This window comes from Cornus florida, unplaced genomic scaffold, assembly GCF_030987335.1.
Source record: "Cornus florida cultivar Cherokee Brave unplaced genomic scaffold, ASM3098733v1 CherokeeBrave_3.0.0_Hap2_Chr01, whole genome shotgun sequence".
Classification (NCBI taxonomy): Eukaryota; Viridiplantae; Streptophyta; class Magnoliopsida; order Cornales; family Cornaceae; genus Cornus; species Cornus florida.
Genome location: NW_026775571.1, coordinates 89,871,642 through 89,891,942, shown reverse-complemented (window position 1 = coordinate 89,891,942; position 20,301 = coordinate 89,871,642). Strand labels below are relative to the sequence as shown.

The 20,301-nt window shown below is 32.7% G+C and overlaps 1 protein-coding gene across 1 annotated transcript; it reads right to left on the bottom strand.

Annotated features, from left to right (window-relative positions):
• Positions 1 to 11,510: 11,510 nt before the first annotated feature.
• Positions 11,511 to 20,004, bottom strand: LOC132306069 (uncharacterized). Its single transcript, XM_059803272.1, has 18 exons — positions 19,575 to 20,004; positions 19,042 to 19,161; positions 18,815 to 18,940; positions 18,645 to 18,707; positions 17,957 to 18,064; positions 17,259 to 17,336; positions 16,520 to 16,612; positions 16,229 to 16,315; positions 15,595 to 15,696; positions 15,341 to 15,460; positions 15,163 to 15,225; positions 14,622 to 14,764; positions 13,967 to 14,048; positions 13,813 to 13,871; positions 13,675 to 13,720; positions 12,087 to 12,178; positions 11,935 to 12,004; positions 11,511 to 11,837 (listed from the first exon to the last, which is right to left on the bottom strand). Exons 1-18 carry the CDS (start codon positions 19,833 to 19,835, stop codon positions 11,766 to 11,768), a joined length of 1,785 nt encoding a protein of 594 aa, XP_059659255.1. The 5' UTR covers positions 19,836 to 20,004; the 3' UTR covers positions 11,511 to 11,765.
• Between the last annotated feature and the right edge of the window lie 297 nt (positions 20,005 to 20,301).

The following is a 20,301-nucleotide window of genomic DNA, read 5'->3' as shown; positions in this document are numbered from 1 at the left end:
CAAAAACAACCAAAAAGATTCCCGAAAACAATATGATATATATAAAACATAGTGGAGAAGCTAGTATAAGGTTTAGTAATTATAAAAGACAAGATAAGTTAACAGATGATATCAAAGAATAATTTTTAACTACTTTAGTAGAAATAGAATCTCCCGAAGAAATAAATGTTCTTTATGAAAATTAGAAGATGAAATTCTAGATAAAATAATGTATGATTTTGACAATTTAGAAGTAGAAGACTTACAAAATAAGTATCAAGAACCTAAATACAAACTTATAAAAGTATTTACCTAGGACAAGGAAATAACGATGATATTAAGAGAAATATTCTAAACGTAGGACTTGAAATCTTTTATACAACCTATGAGTTAAACGCATTAAAAGAGGAATTAAATGTAGTAGAACATAGAGAAAGAAAAGAACCAGAATGATCAGCTTCCCATTCAGTTGACCAAGAGATTCCTAACGCCATAGGTAGTACAAATACCATAAACGATGATTATACCACTGGACAACGGTTAAATCCCACACAAGAAACCTATGTAGAAAATAGAAATATATTAGATATATACACATCGATACAAAATCATAGACATTGCGATAATATACCAGTGCAACAAGCAGGAACAATTCTAGACATATCATGGCACGATCCCCAAGATTGGACAAAAGTAATCGAAAATTGGGAACAAGATTATATTTGGCAATCTATTCTAACCAATTTTGATAATAAAACTCAAGCCATAACTTATTGTGAAACTTTATTAAGGGAACAATCCATGATTGGTGGCAGTCGCACAAAGTAACATATCCCAATGATTATACCCTTTTACGCGATAATTTTACAAGTCAAGGTTTTACCAGCCTAATAAAAAATGTGCTAGTTGGATAACGAAACTCTAATAAAGCAAAATGAAACTTTACGTAACTTAGAATTACTACAAATTGCGATTTTAGATATACAAGGGATTAAACTAATAAGTTTTTCAAGTATTTCGCAGCCATAGGCAAAACAGGAGATAAAACTCTAATCGATGGGTATCTTTATAAATTACCAGGAAGTGTAGGAACTAAGATATGAGAAAAATGGTTAGAAAATCTCAGACGAGATATGTTAATCATAGGAGATAGAGTAAATCATGTTTATAATATGTTAAAAGTTGAATGTAGACAACGTAAATAATCTAAACAAATCAAAAAATAATTTTATTATACGTGTAGGCAAATAGACTTTCTACCACAGTATGATTGTATACCTCAGAAAAATTATAATTATAAGCGTAATAAACCTAAAAAATATAATTTACGCAAAAGTAAGACCTACAAAAATTACCGTAATAAAATACCTTATTTTTAAAATAACCCTAGACAATTCAAAAAATGGCAGTGGTATAAAAGACAAAGAATAAATAAAGATAATAATAAAAAGGATAGTAAAGATAGCAAGGATAATAAAGTAAACACATTACCCATAAAAGAAAGAAATTGTAAATGCTTTATTTGTGGAGATTCAGGACGCATAAGACTAAATTGTCCTTATAAATACAAACAGAATTCTATCAAAAAAATATAGGAAAAGATCAATATACTTGAAGATATTGAAGAACAGATAGAAGAATTATATGAACTGGAAAGTATTTATGATTCCGAAGCTGACAATGAAAGTATATATAGTATCGAAAGCATAGACATCGACTTTGATAATAGTGAAGACTTTGAACAAGGACTTCATTCAATGGAAGATTTCATTTACACTATAAGCAATCCATCATGTCAATATACTTTAGTTAATTTTCATTTTTTATCTTACAATTGTAAACAATGTAGTACATCTATTAAAGAAGGTCATTACTGTAAAGACCACTGTACAACTTTATTATGTCACGACTATTACACAAAATATGAAGATAAGCAAGAAGTTATTTTACTCGAATCTATAAATTATATATATAAATCATCTAGTCTAATCCAATACCCGGTAACGTTAGAATTTTTAAAAAAAATTATTTCAAACCTCAGTTATGTTAGATACTGGAGCATCTAAAAGTATAATTCAAAAGCATTTAGTACCTGAAGAATCATTGATAAAGTTAAATTATAATGTTAATATGAGTCAATATAATAATAAAAAACTCCCAATAACTCATTGTATTCAAAATATTCCTATACTAATTAACAATGAAAAATTTATTTTACCACAGACTTATATAGTTAATAATATTACTAGTACTTATTATTTATTTTAGTATTAAATTTTATAAATTCACTCACGGGAGGATTCATATATACCCCTACAGGTTTACAGTTCTTTAAAAAGGGAACATTTATTCCATCCAACCCTCCTTATATTCCTCAGAAAGAAAAAAGAGTTATTACTTATGTCAATACTTTACCTATGACAGAGAAAACTACAGAAAACTTATTTGACGTGACCAAATTTTTAGAAGATGTTTCTGAAGTATTAATATTTCTTAGTCATCTAGATAAACCAAAAATTTTCCTTAATAATAAAGCTATATTAAAAAAAATCCTAAATTAAATATAGATAATCTTTTAAAACTAGCTGAAATCACTAAGATTTTAGAAGAAGGTCCCCAAAACATTGGTATAAAAACAAAATCGAAGCAAAATTGAATATAATAAATCCTTTCATAACTATAAAAACTCAAGATAATCCTTATACCCTAAATGATCAAGAAGAATTCCAAAAACAAATCAAAGAACTTCTATTACTAAAGGTAATACGAAAAAGTAATAGTAGACATAGTAGTCCAACTTTTATGGTTAGAAATCATGCCGAAATAAAAAGAGGAAAAACTCGTATGATTATAAATTATAAAAGATTGAACGATAATATTTATGATGACAGTTATAAAATTCCTAATAAAGATGTCTTAATAAATCGTATACAAGATAGAAAATGGTTTTCTAAATTTGACTGCAATTCAAGATTTTGGCAAATCCGTATGACTGACGAATGCATTGATTGGACTGCATTCACATGTCTTGAAGGACATTATGAATGGTTTGTTATGCCCTTTGGATTAAAAAATGCGCCACAAGAATTCCAACAAAAGATGGATACCATCTTAAATAAATATTCAAAATTCTGTTGTATTTATATAGATGATATTCTAGTCTTTAGTCAAACAAAGGGGGAACATAGAAAACATCTTGAAATTCTACTAAATGAATTTATAACTCAATGACTCATTATAAATAGTAAAAAGATGATATTAGAAAAACAAGAAATTGAATTATTAGGCTTATTCATAAAAGGCGGAAAAGTAGAATTACAATCACATATTAGTCAAAAGATTTTAAATTTTCCTGATAAATTAGAAGAAACCAAGTTACTACAAGCATTCTTAGATTTATTAAATTACGGTCGCAATTTTATTCCAAAATTAGGACAATTATTAGGACCATTATACTCTAAATTAGGAAAAAATAATCAAAAATATTATAATACACAAGACATAGAACTAGTTAAGAAAATTAAATCTTTAGTCACTCAGTTAGAACCCTTACAACTCCCACTTGAAAATCGTTATAAAATAATTCAAACAGATGCATCAGCACAAGAATAGGCAGATTTACTTCTTCAGAGACCTACAAAAAAATCTTCTCGAGAAGAAGAATAAATTTGTCACCATACTGGTGGAACCTTTAATAAAGCACAATCTACTTTACCTTCAACAGATCTAGAAATTTTAGAAGTAACAAACTCTATTGAAAAATTTCAGATATTCCTTAATAAAGAATTTCTTATAAGAACAGATTGTGATAACATAATTAAATTTGCAAATAAAGCAAAGCAATAGAGGATGTTTGCAAAAAGATGAATTTCCTTTATTGACTATATTACTATAAGAGGTTTTAAACCCATATTTGAACATGTCAAAGGAAAAGAAAATTACTTAGCATATATTCTATTTCGTTTACTAATTGATTGTTAATTTCTACGTAGGAATGGAGAAGAGTAGCAACAACAGCAATAGCCTTATACCAGGCACTTCTAATTCTCTTTTAATTATCCAAAACCTAACTCAACAATTCCGTACTAGACATAATCTTTTTTCCTGACCAAAAACTTATTTTAGATAATATTTGATTTTCTAGAAATAATCCCGATAGATCCATCGTCAGAAATTTAAACACTTTAAGTGATTATTTTGTAACTTCTAACAAAGCACATCATGATCTCCAGCAAAAACACCATATTCTCGTCTCTCATTTTAAAAAATTGAATTTAGCTTATCAAAATACAACAGCAAACCCCACAGAGCTAACCATTTCTGAATAAAGGACTAATGAAGATGAAAATTTTCAAAAAGTTCAATTTCTGCAGGTACAAACAAAGTATGTTAATCTCTTACCTATTTTCTCTCCGACTTATAGAGAAATCCTTAGACAGCAAGTCGAGCTCTTTCCGGAAGACATAAAGGAACTAATCCTTAAAGAAGCAAAGTTTGATGGATTCAAACAATTGGTTGATATTCAAAACTACCTCAGAAACAACAGTCCACCCAAAGGAGCCCGATGCAATTCCACCCAAAGGAGCCCGATGCAATTATTATTTCTTACGATTTATACAAACAGGCAACTACATACCTACCATAGCCCTGTTAGAAATAGATCTTGTACATTATTCTCCTATTGACATTATAAAAAAAAACCTATTTCTCAACAAGAACCACCAGATGTTACATAAGTAAACTCTTAGAATTAGGAATGGTTCATAGTATTACCATACTTAAAGACATGCCCTTAGAAGTTTTAGAAATTTTTAACTTTCCTGACCGATTAAATCAAGCCATTATTTTCAAACAAAAGCAAATCCAAAATTACATGCCAGAAAGTCCAATTCTCCTTCAAATTCACAGCACTCTTCCAGAATGGGTAAAAAATGGAGCTGTAATTCTTGAACAGCATCAAATTTACATTTATTCTGATCCAACAAAAGTCCTGACTCTAACAAGACATATTGATTTTGTAAATAACTTTCGTAATAATATTGACCCAGCTACCTTTAATCATTTGATGTACTATAAAGCTTATCGACAGTTTAACCCAAACTATAACCCTAGTTTCAAACTCTTTGACCATAATATAAATATGAAAATTTTCATCAAAGCCAGAATTCCCTATGTCATCCGATCTCCTCCAGAGATTGAGATATCTCCAGAGATTGAAGAAATAATAAATGAAGAAAATGTGTTGATTGAGCAGTACGAAATAGCTTACAGAAATGAAGAAACCAGCTCACCAGACATCTCACTAGACAGCGATACTGACAGAAATTTATCCAATATGGTAAAAGTTTAAAGAGCATCCAAAGAAAAAGCAGATTCTCCATCAGTGTACAGACTCTCCAATAATATCAAGATAAAAAGCAGGTCCAAAAGCAGATTCGCAACAGTATCCAAAAGTAGCCAAGATCCACCAAAAACAGATTCTAAAGACAAATGTCAAGTTTAAAGATAAAGGTGCCCCGCAATAATTCAATGAACCTTATCTCCAAAGCGTCTTACATCTCAGCCATCTATGCTGCATTTGCAATCTCAAGTGTTGATCCATCTCTTATATTACTCTATAAAATGCGGCATTCAGCTCAAGAGAAGGTCATCGAGTTTAGAGCAACCAAGTTTAGAACCATCAAGCATTCCAGCCTTCAGCTATAGCTTCCTAGAGTGTTTTCTTTTGTGATTTCTTTTAGTGTGTTTCCTTTTTATAAAATATTGTGTGAGAGTGTATCCATGTATAAACTGTGTATATCCATGTATATATTTTTCATTAAATAAATTATCCAGTTTGCTCTTATTCAAAACTTCCTTATCTCCATGTAGTATTTTTACTTTCGGGCAAAAGACTTCGGTCAACAAAAAGATTAAATATATAGATTTTATTTAGCCAGACAGTGTAGATCCTAGAATTTTATTGAATCCAACCAGTACAAGCAGCCTTAGTTTTAATTTAGCAATTTCTTCTGTGAATTGACTAGAACGGTTGCCTTGTTGACCCGTTCTTGCCGGTGTTCATGGTTTATCAGAGCGTTATCAGGTTCGATAGTCATTTCTGTGATTTAATTGTTAATTTTATCTCTATGTTATTGCATGCTTCTATCTGGTTCGATTGAATTTGATTTTGGTATCAAAGCCTACACTGTTTCGTTAAATTTAATTTATATATAAGATCTTTTGTCTAAAGAAATCTATAAGCCCATATTAATCTACTATGAAATTTTAATTTATTGTGGAAAACCTAAAAATATTAAATAGTTTGATCAAATGATTACAGTAATATAGCTTGTTGTGTGGTCCAAAGTAGAATATATGTTCATTTTATAGAATTAAGTTGTGTGGTCCCTCCATATTTAAGAAAAAGTTTGTGTAATCCTCTCATATTCTAGTTATAGCCAAAGTTTGACTTCATTATATTGTAATATTTGGGTCTTAAGCCCATGTATTGGTAAAAAATCTTTTAAAAAAACAATTATGATTGATCAAGTCCCGATTCCGGCAATTTTTTTTATTTTTTTTTTTTGTTTTTTTATTTAAGATAGGGTTAGTTTATTTAATAATTTATTTATTTTAAGAGGTCACGGAATAAATCAAGTCTCGAACTATTTTGTTAACCGCCTTTCAAAATAAGTTACTAAATGCACTGCAACACACAATTAGAACTTAATTGTGATCACCATGTGATTCCTGGTTAAAGTACCAACCTTTTTACTTTATTAGAGGTTGTGATCATGATTTGGGATAATATGTGCATGTGTGTGTGTGTGTGTGTGTGTGTGTGGGTCATTACATACATGTTACAAGTTGGGTGTATAGGCTTGGCACACATGCAGTGACATGTTTGAAGTCATATATGCTTGTAAAGTAGGGTTATAGACCATAAATTAATCTTAGGCCATCTCTCATTAATTTGATTTTCAAATATGAAATCATTGTAACAGATAATTGAGTCACATTGATAGCAATGTTAGGTCAATTCCTGACCTCCCATGCATGAACATTATTGATTGATTGAATCATTTATTTGGTCTATTGTATATATAAATTTTGGTAGGGTCAAATTTAAAAAGTTTAAATAAACGATACTCTAACGAAATTCGTATGCTCAATTTCAATTATATGATACCATGTCCATATTAAATTGAAAGTATTGAAAAGAAAATGAAAAAGATGAGAGAGAGAGAGAGAGAGAGAGAGAGAGTTTTCAATCTTATGTTAGTCTAAGTAGTCTAAATATTATGAGAGATTAAATATGTTAGGAGAAAAAGAGGGTTTGTCTTGTCCTAAAATAATTTGTAACAGAAAGTGAAATAACACACACATGTATATATATATAATTGCTCTTTTTCTTCTTTCTCTTTTAACCAGCTTTCAATTTCCTCATCTTCTTTTTTTTTCCTCTTACTTATCTAATTATTATTTGCATATTATAAAATAAAAAAACTTTAAGCCATTAAATATGTATAACATAAACATTTGTTCCCTTAAACATAGAAGACAATAAGTTGTAGTTAATTAAGCAAAGAATATGTAATTTATCTGATCGACCCCCCAAAAAAAAATAGTAATTATATTAACAAATGAATAAAATTAAAAAATTGTTAAACACGTAATAATCAAAGTTGGTCGGTAAAGTTAGGTTAGGGTTGCTTTCTAGGGCATCGTTTTCCACACTTTTGGAAAAAGACGAAACAGAATATTTGTTGGACTATTAAACTAAGATAACGACTTAGCAAGATTAGCTTACTACATATATTAATTATATATATTCATCAATTAAGTACTATTTTTGTCCCATATTAGATATTTATATTTAGAAATTAAAATTTTTAAAGAAAGATGTAATTAATGCATTGTCTCTTTTTAAAATTACCAACTTATCCTTTTTAATTTCATATATATAATTATCAAGTTTGAAATTTTTTTAAAATATAAAGGACAATGATAAAATCATAAAACTTATTTGATTTGACTTTTTAAAGTGGACAATTAATTTAAGACGTCTAACAATAAGATAGTATATTACTAATTCATCATCTATTCTGAACATCGCAACCGAAAAAGCTATTGACCGGTGACCTTTCGAAAAAGTTGCACACCTGTTCTTCTCTGAAATAAGGGAAAGTTGCTCACTCAGAGAGATTCGAGAATATTCGAAGTTACATAGAATGTAATTATTAAAAATTATTTTTAAAAAGTAAAATAATAAATAGACAACTTGTAAAAAATAATATTAATAATAAAAAGAGAACTAAGAAATATGTTCGATACTTGAAATGAAAAAAAAAAAAAAAAAAAAAAAAAAAAAAAAAACGTGTTCGATAGGATTAGGATGTATCTTGGTTTTTCTTTTTATAAAAAAATAAAAACGGATACGGCAAGATACTTTGGAGATGGGGCTGGGCAAAATCGTAAATATATTTATAAAAAATAAGGGTCTTATTGTAATAATAAAAAAAGCTGGTCGTTTTTTTTTTAAAAATGAAACAAAAAGGACTTAAAAAAAAGCCAAATCGATACTAATTGACACTAACCAAAGCAGCAAGAAAGAATTAGAGAGAAAATGAAGGAAAAGAAGAGTAAGGGAGATTTGGTGTCAACTAAGGGATGTGTTAATTAATTTAACGGAGGTCATTCATGTTTCAGAATTAGGTTTTTTTTATTTTTTTTTTATTTTTTTTAATAGCCTATTTATTCTTGAACATATAGGTGATTCGGGACGTTATGGAAAACAAATAAAAATTATTTTTTTATATATAAATATAATACATTATTATTTTATTATTGTATCTTGTCATACTCATTATGTTTTTTAAAAGATTTGGTGTATCACTGTATTTATATCATTTCATATTTGTATTTTGTATTGGTACATAATAGTTGATAAGTTTATCAAAAAACAAATTCAATAATCTAAGGAGTTGGATTCGGAATTGAATCGAATCCGTTAATAAAAAAGTATGAAAATCAGTATGACCCTATTTTGCCGTAATTAAACACATCCAAATATATATATATATAATATAATTATAAATTAATCAGTTTACCAAGGATGTAAGTAAACATACTTTTTTTTTTTTTTGAAACACTTTTTCTTTTAACCCCAATTAGGTTGTTTTCTATTCGAGAACTCCGAAATGGCAAAGCCTAGTTGCTTTCTCTTTCCCTTGCCATAATAGAAAATTTTAAGAAGTAACTTGATAATTTGAGAGTGAAAGATTTCATCCGACCGAGTGTGTTACCGTGGAGTGCACCGGTCTTTTTCACTAGGAAGAAAGAGACACACACACAACCTCCTTATGTTTAATAACATAAATTCGTTAATACACTGAAGTATGTCGTAGCCCTTCCACTTATGGTGGGCCCATGAAAATGTTCCATTAGTGTTAGGTGTGTTCACTTATTGGATCGGTTTGGTTTGGGAGTAAAGTTCAATCCGAATCGGTCCTCACATATTAGAGAAATTTAAAACCGAATCGATCCGTGGGAACCTTCAATCTGAACGATTCATGAAATAACCAATCGAATCGGATCAATTTCCACATATTGGGCTTTTCAAACAGCCCAATATGATTACATTGGGCCTAATATTATGGCCATTAAAATCTCAAATTAGTAATTAAAAACTAGTAATTAAAAATAAAAAATAAAAAAAAAGATTTGTAAGTCATATACCAGGTAACAGGCTAATAGTAACAGCAATAAAATTTATATATCATATACCTAATAACAGCAATAGATTTATAAATCATATACCTAATAACAGCAATAGATTTATAAATCATATACCCAATGAGTAATGAATTTGGGAGCTAGAAGAATAATGTATTAAAAAAATATATAAATACAGTAAGTATATTCAATATTGTATATATATAGTTATATATATAATATATTAATATATTATTTAAGCAACGGTTCGGTTAACGATTCAGATCGATTTTTTCAAGACACAATCTGTTAACCGAACCACGAATAACGGATTGCTATTTTTCTAAACCATTACCGAATCATGAGATTTGAAAACCAAACCACACGGATCGGATTGGTTCGAACCGGATTGACGGATTATTTGCTCACCCCTAATTAGTGTGGACATGGAGAAACCAAGAAGTGAAAATAAAAATGAAATGTATATAAAATACGGAGTATATAATAATATACGTGTATATATATGTATATACACAACCAAAAGCATAGTCAAACGAGTCTTGCAAAAGATTGGGAACAGGAGGACAAGTACAAATTGCATTTGAGTAGCAGCACTAAGCAGACATGTTACATCTCCACACTAATGAATAATTTAAATATAGCAATGGGCTGTGTGTGACATTTTCGTCTTTCTACATGAAATGACTTCATTTTTTGGGCATGGTCTCACCACATAGCATTTCTAATCTATTGTTTTCCGAAATGAATAATCGTCCATGTCGTACTATAGGACTTTATATATAAATATGTTTAGTAGAACTAGTATAGTTATTATAATGATTAGAAATATATATATATATATATATATATATATATATATATATATATTTGGGGGTCAAGTTTTTTGCTCACGGTAGATTACGTTTGGGATTATTAGAACTAGAATTAATGTGGTGAAGTGCCACACACACACACTCTCTCTCTCTCATTTCGTAATGGCTAAGAAGGTTTTCGTAAAAAAGAATTAAATACTAAAAAATAATTCCTAGTAATGGCTAAGAAGTTTTCTTTTACTTTTTTTTTGTAAAGGTAAATAGCTAAGAAGTTGCTTCACGTATTTGATTTACTTTTTTAAAACATAATCTACTTTAGAATCTGTCACATATCATATCACATAAGCACGATCGTTGTAGAAGTGTTTTACCACATACCATACCAGTATCAACAATTAGTGCATGTTTTTGGAATGTGGTATGACGTTTTTTTTATATTGATTTTTAAATTTCACCCATTTAAAATAGCTCATAACATATCCAAATTAGTGATGTTATGTGTTCTGGTACTGTAAGGAAGAAACTAAAATTACGGAACATAGTTCCGATTTTTACCCAGAACACTTCTATAACAAAATTATTATTTTGATACTGACCAAAAAAGGGCATAACACCTAAAACATATAGCATGCCAAACCTTCCCTTATCTCCATTAAGAGTTGTAATTAATATGGCCTTGCATTTTGATCCTCCCTCCTGTAGAATTTTATTTCAACCCAACATTTGCATACTAGTTATTAATAAAACCCCGTCAAATGAGTCTTAAATCTCAAGATTTGACAAACAGGCTTCAGTCACACCAGCCCCTAACATCCCTTCACAAGCTCAGCTCACAAGAAAGAAACTTCCATGGCTTAAAGACCCGAGACACTTCAAAAACTGCTCCGTTTTTACGGTATTTCTCTATTCCTTTGACATCAATTTTCTACATAAATCATGTCTTCAGGGACGCAAACATACACAAGTTTTCAATCCCTACGCACCTTTATCCCTACGCAAACATACACAAGAAACTTCCATCGCATGATGCTGACCATTAAGCGAATTACCACTACAGTTTCTGTTACATATATAGGCACAAATACTACAGTTCTGCTAAATAAAAAGAGGCCACCAACGACTTGAGTATGATGAATCTGACCTTTCTCGTGTCATGAAAACAGAACAAAACATCATAAAACTTGAAATACGTTTTCTGTCACTTGCCATCCTTTAACCTGACCTTTCTCCGATATCATGAAAACAGAACACGGCGTCCTAAAACTTGAACTCCTTTTTCTTTGACTTCCCATCCTTTTCCTGCATCTTACGTTTCCTCTTCTTCTCATTCTGCACCAATTTCAACTCATTACAATATTATTCTGCCAAAAAAAAAAAAAAGGCAAAAACAAATATAATATTTGATAAAAGCGTCTGAGATGCACACCTCTGCAACCATGTCACTGAAGTCCTCCCGCTGGCTACGCTGTTTCTCCTCCTCCCTTGCTTCCTCGTACCTGAGAGATGAACAATGTTAGTGGGGAAAAAAGGGGACTGGAGGCAAGACTAGAAACTATCTACTTCAAGGCTGGCACTTACTTGGCAGGCAACACGTTATCCATAAGTTCCAATTCCTCTGGTTGCAATGTGACATCAACTCTATCTGATTTCTGACCTTTAAGCAGATCAACCTAAAAACAGAATGATACAAACTGGTAACAACAATATCTGAGACACAAAGAGTGAATGACAAAGATTAATCACAGTTTTTGGTAATTAGTCATGGACGTAGGTAACTTGCACAATGTAAGGGGGTAAAAGAGAAAATAGTTATATATATATATATATATATATATATAAGTAAATAAAAGCAACAACAACAACAAAAGAACTGATGGAATTACAAAGGTTGCATGAGATTAGTCTTCCACGTTAAAATCAGAGCAAACAATGAAGTGTTGTTCTATTTCTTTCGTTTTTTACTTTGTTTTGTGTGTGGCCGTGTGGGTGGGGGTGAATCCGAGCCAATTCAGGACAACAGCATATTTAGGTAATGCCAGGGAACTGATGGAACCACATATTTGTCTTCAGAAGCCTGTTAGCTGGAGGGAATCACACAAAAAAACAATTTATGGCAGCAATATAGACTTGTAAATAGATAAACTGTATCAGCTGTAGAAGGACCGTGCGAAATGCAATATGACCACATGGTCCAAAGGAGCAATTTATCTACAGAAATATGCTCGCTGGACATAAAGACATTTTGTATTGCATGTTGAGGTTTACGGATCTACTTCAAGCAGCTGACAGATCCAAACCAAAAAGCTGATCACTCCACAAAAAGGGAAACGCGAATGTTACTTGCATGGAGAAATTTCCGTTCTTCAGTATTATGTTTCATGACCCAAACCTGTGAGAATTTGGTCAATCAGAAGAGCAACCCTTGTGCATAGGCATTCTTGTTGTCCTTGTACAATTTCTAGTTTGAGACAAAATTCTCCAAACCACCCCCAACACCGCCGCCACCCCGCCACCCCCCCCCCCCCCCCCCCCCCCCCCCCCCCAAATCTTTTACGCCTAGTAACTTTTTTCCTTTAAAATATTTTATATATATATATATAGCAAAAGGACTGTGACTTTAGATGTAACGGAATGGCAAAACATGATTCATGTATCTGACAACAAATAGGTGAGAAAATGGCTTTGTTGGGTCAAGTCGAGTTTAAAGAGACTACAGAAAAGAAGAAAGAAAAAATTCCAATACGGCATTTCATTTAAAATAGGAGCATCCCACTACCAAATGCTTATCCCGTCCAATGCACAGTGTTGGGAGGTGTAGACAACCTAACCTCATTATTTGCACATAGTAACTATCATCAAACTCCAAACTCATATCCGTATTCTTATATTTGACCATGCCAAGCTTCTACCAATGCACAAGCAATGATCCCTCGCAAATGCAAAAACACATGCCCACACGCAATTGCATGTAAACACATAGACAAGAAAGTACTCATTCCTAGCACAATCCTTCAAAAAATTGGATAGTAATGAACCAAAGTCAAGCACATCAGTTCTCCATTCAGTCAGGCCTCCATAATAAAACCAAATGGTGTGCTAATTTTTCAAATATAAGGTTTTGCTTTCAGTAAGGGAAAATAAAAAGAAAATCATGAAATTTCCTTACCCTTTTGCCTGCAGTTTTATCCTGAGTGCCACCGCTTATCACATACCTGTAGTGAGGAAAGTGTAAATTCAATCAATTCAAAAAGCAGGGGAAGAAGTTTAGAAGTTTCAATTCAATAGAACAGGTCAGATTGCATACGTATGGGTCGTTCCAAGTAAGGTTCCTGCAGCAATCTTTTCTTCTTTTTCTTCAAGTACCTTTGTAAAACAAGGGAAAAAAAAAAATGTGAACCTCAAGAACAATATAAGCAAAACTGACATCAAGAAATCAGCCTCGCATATCATATACTAACTTGGTAAAGAGGCTTCTCAGGCTCCTTTCTCTGCTGCTTGCGAAGGTCAATAACATCTGGAGTCTCAACGCCAGTAGGTGTGCTGAATAAATAGAGAGCGGAAAGAGGAAAAATAAATAAAAAACTTGTTAATAGGAGTTACTAAGTTACATTGTTCTAAAACTAGCATCCAAAGACCAAAACGCCGTCTGTCCCTCAATTAATCTTCCCTCCGTAAGTCCCAACCTTATGTTCATTTTAGTCCCTCACAAACTCACAATGTGATACAATCCACCTGATAGCAATACTACTAGTGCATAAAAGCATAAGAATGCCTGGCTCTATGGGGTGTGTGGTAATGTTAATTCTATTTTCACTACTCCATCATATATGCCAGACACCTGATATAAATGGTAATGTAGCATATAAAAGAGGTGGGATTTCTGACCCTCTGTATGTGTTTGTGGTAGTTTCAAGACTTCAGTTAGTGCCCAGCAATGCCAACACAATCCCCAGATAAGACGGCAATGCAGACATGCTCATGAAAAACATTCGGTACTACCTAACGTAATAATAGCTGATGCCAAAAAGAATGAAGAACCTTGAAAGACAACCCACCTAGATGAGCCTACTCTGACATAAACACCAAACCATACAACAATAGCAAAAACAATACCTTGAAAGACTATCCACAGATTGAATGCCAGCATCTAATTCCTCCTCCTCAATCTGATCTTCATCTTCCTCTTCCTCTTCCTCTTCTTCTTCTTCCTCCTCCTCCAAATCACCCCAATGCTTGGTTTTATCTACTAGTTCTTCCTGAATGTTTATTAGATAAAATAAAAGAATTAAGAAGTGACAAAATATGCAATTATAAACATTTGTACAATCATATTAAAAGTAAAAACTTAAGCTTGAAGTTTCAATTTTTTAATGAAATTAAACACATTATAAGGATTATATCATCCCAACCGCATGTATAACAGTAAAGCCTTTCTGCTACCCAAGAACCATCTTTGGAAAATAAACAATGAGAACTGTTACTTTCATTTACAACCGTTGACAAGAAAGTCTTCAAAAGCAGGGAATGATGCTGATTATTTTCATTAAGACAGCAAATCCAGTTTACCAATGAGATTAGCTCACAAAAACTGAGTCAGAAGTACTACTTAAAGAATAAAACCCAGGAAACCAAAAAAATTGTCTGAGGAAAGTACCTCATAGTTGGGCTGTTCTTGTTGCTGAACACCAAAAACATCTCCATACAACGGGCGCCCAAACTAATAATAAAATAAATTAGAAATCGGAAATAATGTTATTTAACATATGTGAACAAATAAAAGAATGAATAAACAAACAAGGACAAGCAGTGAAGACTAAAATGGTATAACCTACTTCATCAACTGGTGGTTTGCCCCAGCCTCCAGCATGATAACCAAAGGAAGCTCCCGCTGGAATAGGTGCATTCAGCCCCGGAATTTTCAAATGTGGATAAGAAGGTGGAGGACCATATCTCTGGCATTATAAATTTTCAGTCGAGAAGAAAAAATCAAACTAATAAAAAATTATCTTTCTTCCAAAATATGGATGAAAAGATTGCGATGAAACTGAAAGATCAAAATCTAGCACAATATCCTAGTTTATCCAACCTGCATATTAATTAGCCATGGGGGAGGAGCTCCCTCTGGCATACCAAGAGCTTCTTTTAGTTCCTGCGATAAGATTCCTGGCTTCATCTCCCTCAGCTTAACCTGAACAACATGTAAAAGATAGAAAATTACCAGCAACATTGTGTTATCCAAAAGATGCTACTATTTGCACCCATTGGTGAAGTTAGATTACATTATTAAAAATGAAAAGGCAATGTCTATAAGCCTACATATGCATTAATAAATTCACATACAGTAAAAATGATTGCCCTTGTTACAGCCAAAAAGGCAGATAATCCTTTAAAACCCAGGCACTATTCATATTTTTCAGTAATTGAATCAGCTAGTATGAGGAGTCTCATTGCAACCACGAGGCTGGAATCCTCTTGGAAAAGTTACCCAACTTCCAGGTAGAATTGCTATTTCTAGATAATTAGGCTGAAATATGCCAGGAAGAAAAAAGAAACTAACCGCATCTAAATACATAAAACATAATAACAGAAGACTATATAATACACTAATATGTTTATACATAATACACTAATATGTTTATACATAATACACTAATATATTTATATATAATACACTAATATGTTTATATATGCAGCAAATAATTTAAAAATAAGGTTCATACCTCAAATTCTTTCCCCTCATGGTATAAATCACCATGTGCCGTCAGCTTTGGCTTAGTCTGGTACTTGAAAAATGCATCATGGAGAACCTAAGAAGAAGAAAAGAAGAAAAAACAAAAGATGGTAAAACACGTTGAGTGTCAAAACATTATGAAAACCAAGGGAAACAGAGGCAAGTACAGACTATCCCCCTCCTTTGATGACAACTGGTGAAGCAAAGAATTTCAAATCTTTATTAACTTAGAAACCAAGAGTACATACAAGTAAAATTCATTAAAAGAGCTCGAGGAGACCTGATAATCAATATCCATTTTCCCCATCCTTGGCTGCATCCTCTCACGCTGCTTCTGTTTAAGCTTCTTACTGTCCTCCTTTTCAATGTAAGCCTGCATAAGAATATCAATAGACAATGCACCAAGTTACAGCTGATGACAAGGATGTGTATATCACCAGATAAATGTAAAAATTTAATAAAGAACAGGAAGCAGAACCAAAAACACTAGAAGAAGAGCAAGTTTTAGGGAAGGGACAAATTTACCAGCACTATATCTCAAAAGTCAACAAAAAGGGACTAGGTAACTGACATTTTGACGGTGTGCCTATTTGATTATATCAGCTCATGATTCAATTTATTACTTGTTTCGTACACTCCACCATGTTCATCCATAGAAATCGGGAAATGAAATGGGAAAGCTACAAATTAAATGCCAAAATGGCTGCGGGATATGTAATTGAACCAAGCATGTAGCCATATATCAAGCAAATTTGAGTTTGCAAGAATATCAATCAAATAGATATAAAAATTAAGACCAAACGACAACAGATTAGGTCAGATATAAACCTAATCATTATTGTGTAGGGTAAAACAGCTATAGAAAGAATTGGAATCAAAACCAAGGTAATGGGCAAAGATATCTTTTTAATTTTCCACTACTAGAAAAAGCAAGAAAATAACATTCTGGGAGATCAACGGTGTCAGATGACATAAACACATAATCTGTAACTGTAATGAAGTTACCATATTAACCATACCTGTCTAATTTTCTCAATTCCTGTAGCAGCAATAAAATCAGGAAGTTGAAATGGCGGTTTTTCAATACCACGCTTGCCCTGCAAAACAAACACAAAACCCGATGATGTACAAATGACTCGGCACATAAATTGCTGGGGGGAAAAAAAAAAAAAAAAACTGTGCTGAAATTAATCGCTACATGAATGTCCTAGAATATTAGAAAACAGTAACAGCCCAGAATATTGGTAGCATAAAGCATATTATATCCAGGCCCAGCATTATGCACACTACAAAAGAATCTGAAAATTCAGAGAAGATTAATTAGCATCCTGCCATGGAAGAAAAACACCGATGTCTAGCATGCAGAGAAGGTACGTTATGCCAAGACTTGTACTTTTCCCATAAATGATGTCATAAATGTCTAGATCCCAACCCACACTAACAACATATAAAAGAGAAACCATTCAATGGTCCCCCTTGCAAAACACCTACATGTCCAGGCTCCATGATTGTCGCAGCTGCTCGCCTGCAAGAACCACATATATACATATAAGAGAAACCTCATCAACATATCTTCCTTCACCCTCTTCCCTAAATCCCTTATTTGAGTAATACCTATCAAGTTCTTTCTTATTTTTTAATAGAAAATGAGCACATTTATGAATAATGCATGTTTAGACTTTACACCACATTGATTATTTTAGCTGCAGTGTCTAACCTGCAAAAATTTCCTCTTCTGACACCAATGCCTTGGCACGGGAACAGTATTTCGATATGATTTCAAGTATACCAGCAACTTAGGGTCTGCTGATGTCGCATCCCACACCTGAAAATCAAAACAAATAAATAACTTAATAACAGTAGGAAAGAAAAACATTCACTGGTCTTTGGACAAGCTTTTGCAGCTGCTTTTGTTGCTTGGGTTGGACTTAGGTTGAAATTTTCAGCCCAACCTCAATTTGGGTTGGACTTGGGCCAAGGTGCCAAGCAATGAGCCAACCTAAACCTGTGAAATCCTAGTCCAATCAAACTCATAAAAATAAGCCCTGATTGGACTCATCGTGTTGGAGGTCAGGTTGATTGGCTTAAGGATTGTATACATCCCTAGGGCCTAGACACAGTCTCCACGTTCGATTAGGATAGATTTTCAAGCAAAAACTAAGTTAGGATAGATTCTCAAGCAAAAACTAAGTCAGGGTTGGAATGTTGAAGCAAACAAGAAGAACAAAAACTAGTCAGTCAAGTAGAATATAGGGCACCCCACATTTGATTTGTTTAGTCAACTCTGTATTATAGATTTCTTTTCTAGCTCCTTCAAGTGAAGTGTTCTCCCTCTAACTATATACAAAATGAGCAGAAGACCAGTAAACAACTACAAAATTAAGTCATTCTCTATCTATCCTTACCTCAACTACGTCAGGCTTCGAGGAGATTTGTTTCAGTTCAGCAATTTTCATCCGACGTTGGAGCTGAAAGATATGTGATTCTATTAGAATTATAACACCAAAGTAAAGATTATGAAATAATTCAATGACGATAAGAATAATGATGATTTATGAGATGCTGAAACCAAAACCTTTTTCTTTTTATTAGAAATGCCTCTCTCTTTCAGTTGAACATCCTGTTCTTCCTCTTCTGAATCTGAGTTTGCCTTCTTATTCAAGGCTTCATTGAGGGCAGTCTCATCTTTGTTATCTTTCTCCTGAATGAAATCAAATGGAAAACCATAAGTGCCATGTGAAGCCAAAGTCAAAAACTTAGTTAAAACTGTACTGTTTAATGAATGATCAAATCTCCCTTTACCTCGGAACCAGCTGTTTCCGTAAAAATGAATTTCTCAAAGACTCTTCTGAATTCCTCATCCAAATCACCATCAAGTTCTGCCTTTTCTGGTATGTACTCTACTTCAACTTGTTCCAAAGCCTGTTAATTTCAGAACAAGTCATAATGCACAAGTTCAAATCTCTTCACAAAGTATCCCACAATAATAAAAATGCAACCATTTTTGCATTCTCGTCCTTACAAATACTAACTTGTTAATCAGCTCTAAGGTTCAGATATAGATTTGTGTTCAATTGAATGAATAAGATAACCAAATTAAATGAAGTTTAGAGAAAAATACAAACCCTCTATTGAGTATCCAGTCATAAGCAACTAGTAAGTACATGTATATATGTATATATGCTTATTATTACACAAAACCCTATTTTTTTTAACACCTAGGAAAAATTTTCACCAAATAATATCCAATTTAATCTGATGAGCTCACCAACCAAAGCAAAAGGGTAAAATCAAAAAACTAACAAATTTACAATGAAACCCCGTATTCAAAATACCTTTTGAGGATCGGAATGCTGCTTTACATTGTCATCAACGCCGCCGTCGTCCGCAGCTGTGTCACTGTCCTCACCGGCGGTGGTGTCCGTCGCGGCATGAGAGGTCTTGTTGTTCTTCTTCTGCTTCCGCCGCCTCCGACGTCGCTCGCTCTCGCGCGATTTCTTCCCGACAGTGGCTGTATTGTTAGGGTTTCGATGCTTCAGATCGCCGTTTGGGAACGAACGGGTCTCTGCGACGCCGTTTGCTGCTTCGACCGTCATTTTCTTCGTCGCCGATTGAGTGTTGCGCAATAACCGACGATCTGGTTTGATTGGTTTCCGAGAAAGAGAACGGACGAGAGCGAGAATTATACACAAACGGACCCTTAACACTGTTTGGATAGTGAAGTTGGAGAAAAATATCTTGCGATTGTTTTGAAAGTCGGAAAAAGTAAAATACAAACGGACCCTTAAATAAGGGGGAAAAATGGGAAAAAAGAAAAGAAAAAAATAGATAGAGATTTTTTTTTCTTTTTGATAAATTACCTTGCCTCCCTCAAATTCAAGTTCAAGTTCAAATTCTGGTATTTTATCCACAGATTAAAATTTTAAAATATTATGCCAATCTCCCTAAGGTTTAATTGACTTAGCTATGACCACCCCTCAAATAATCAAAAATTCTAAATGTCCAAACTACCCTCATGAGTAGCACATTTAGGAAATTATCATCATCAATCAGTTGAAATCA

Coding starts and splice junctions, on each gene's coding strand:
- LOC132306069 (XM_059803272.1), bottom strand. CDS start 19,835: ATGACGGTCGAAGCAGCAAACGGCGTCGCAGAGACCCGTTCGTTCCCA. Junction 18,941..19,041: donor CGGAAACAGCTGGTTCCGAG/GTAAAGGGAGAT, acceptor GATTTCATTCAG/GAGAAAGATAACAAAGATGA. Junction 14,049..14,621: donor TCTGTGGATAGTCTTTCAAG/GTATTGTTTTTG, acceptor CTATTTATTCAG/CACACCTACTGGCGTTGAGA.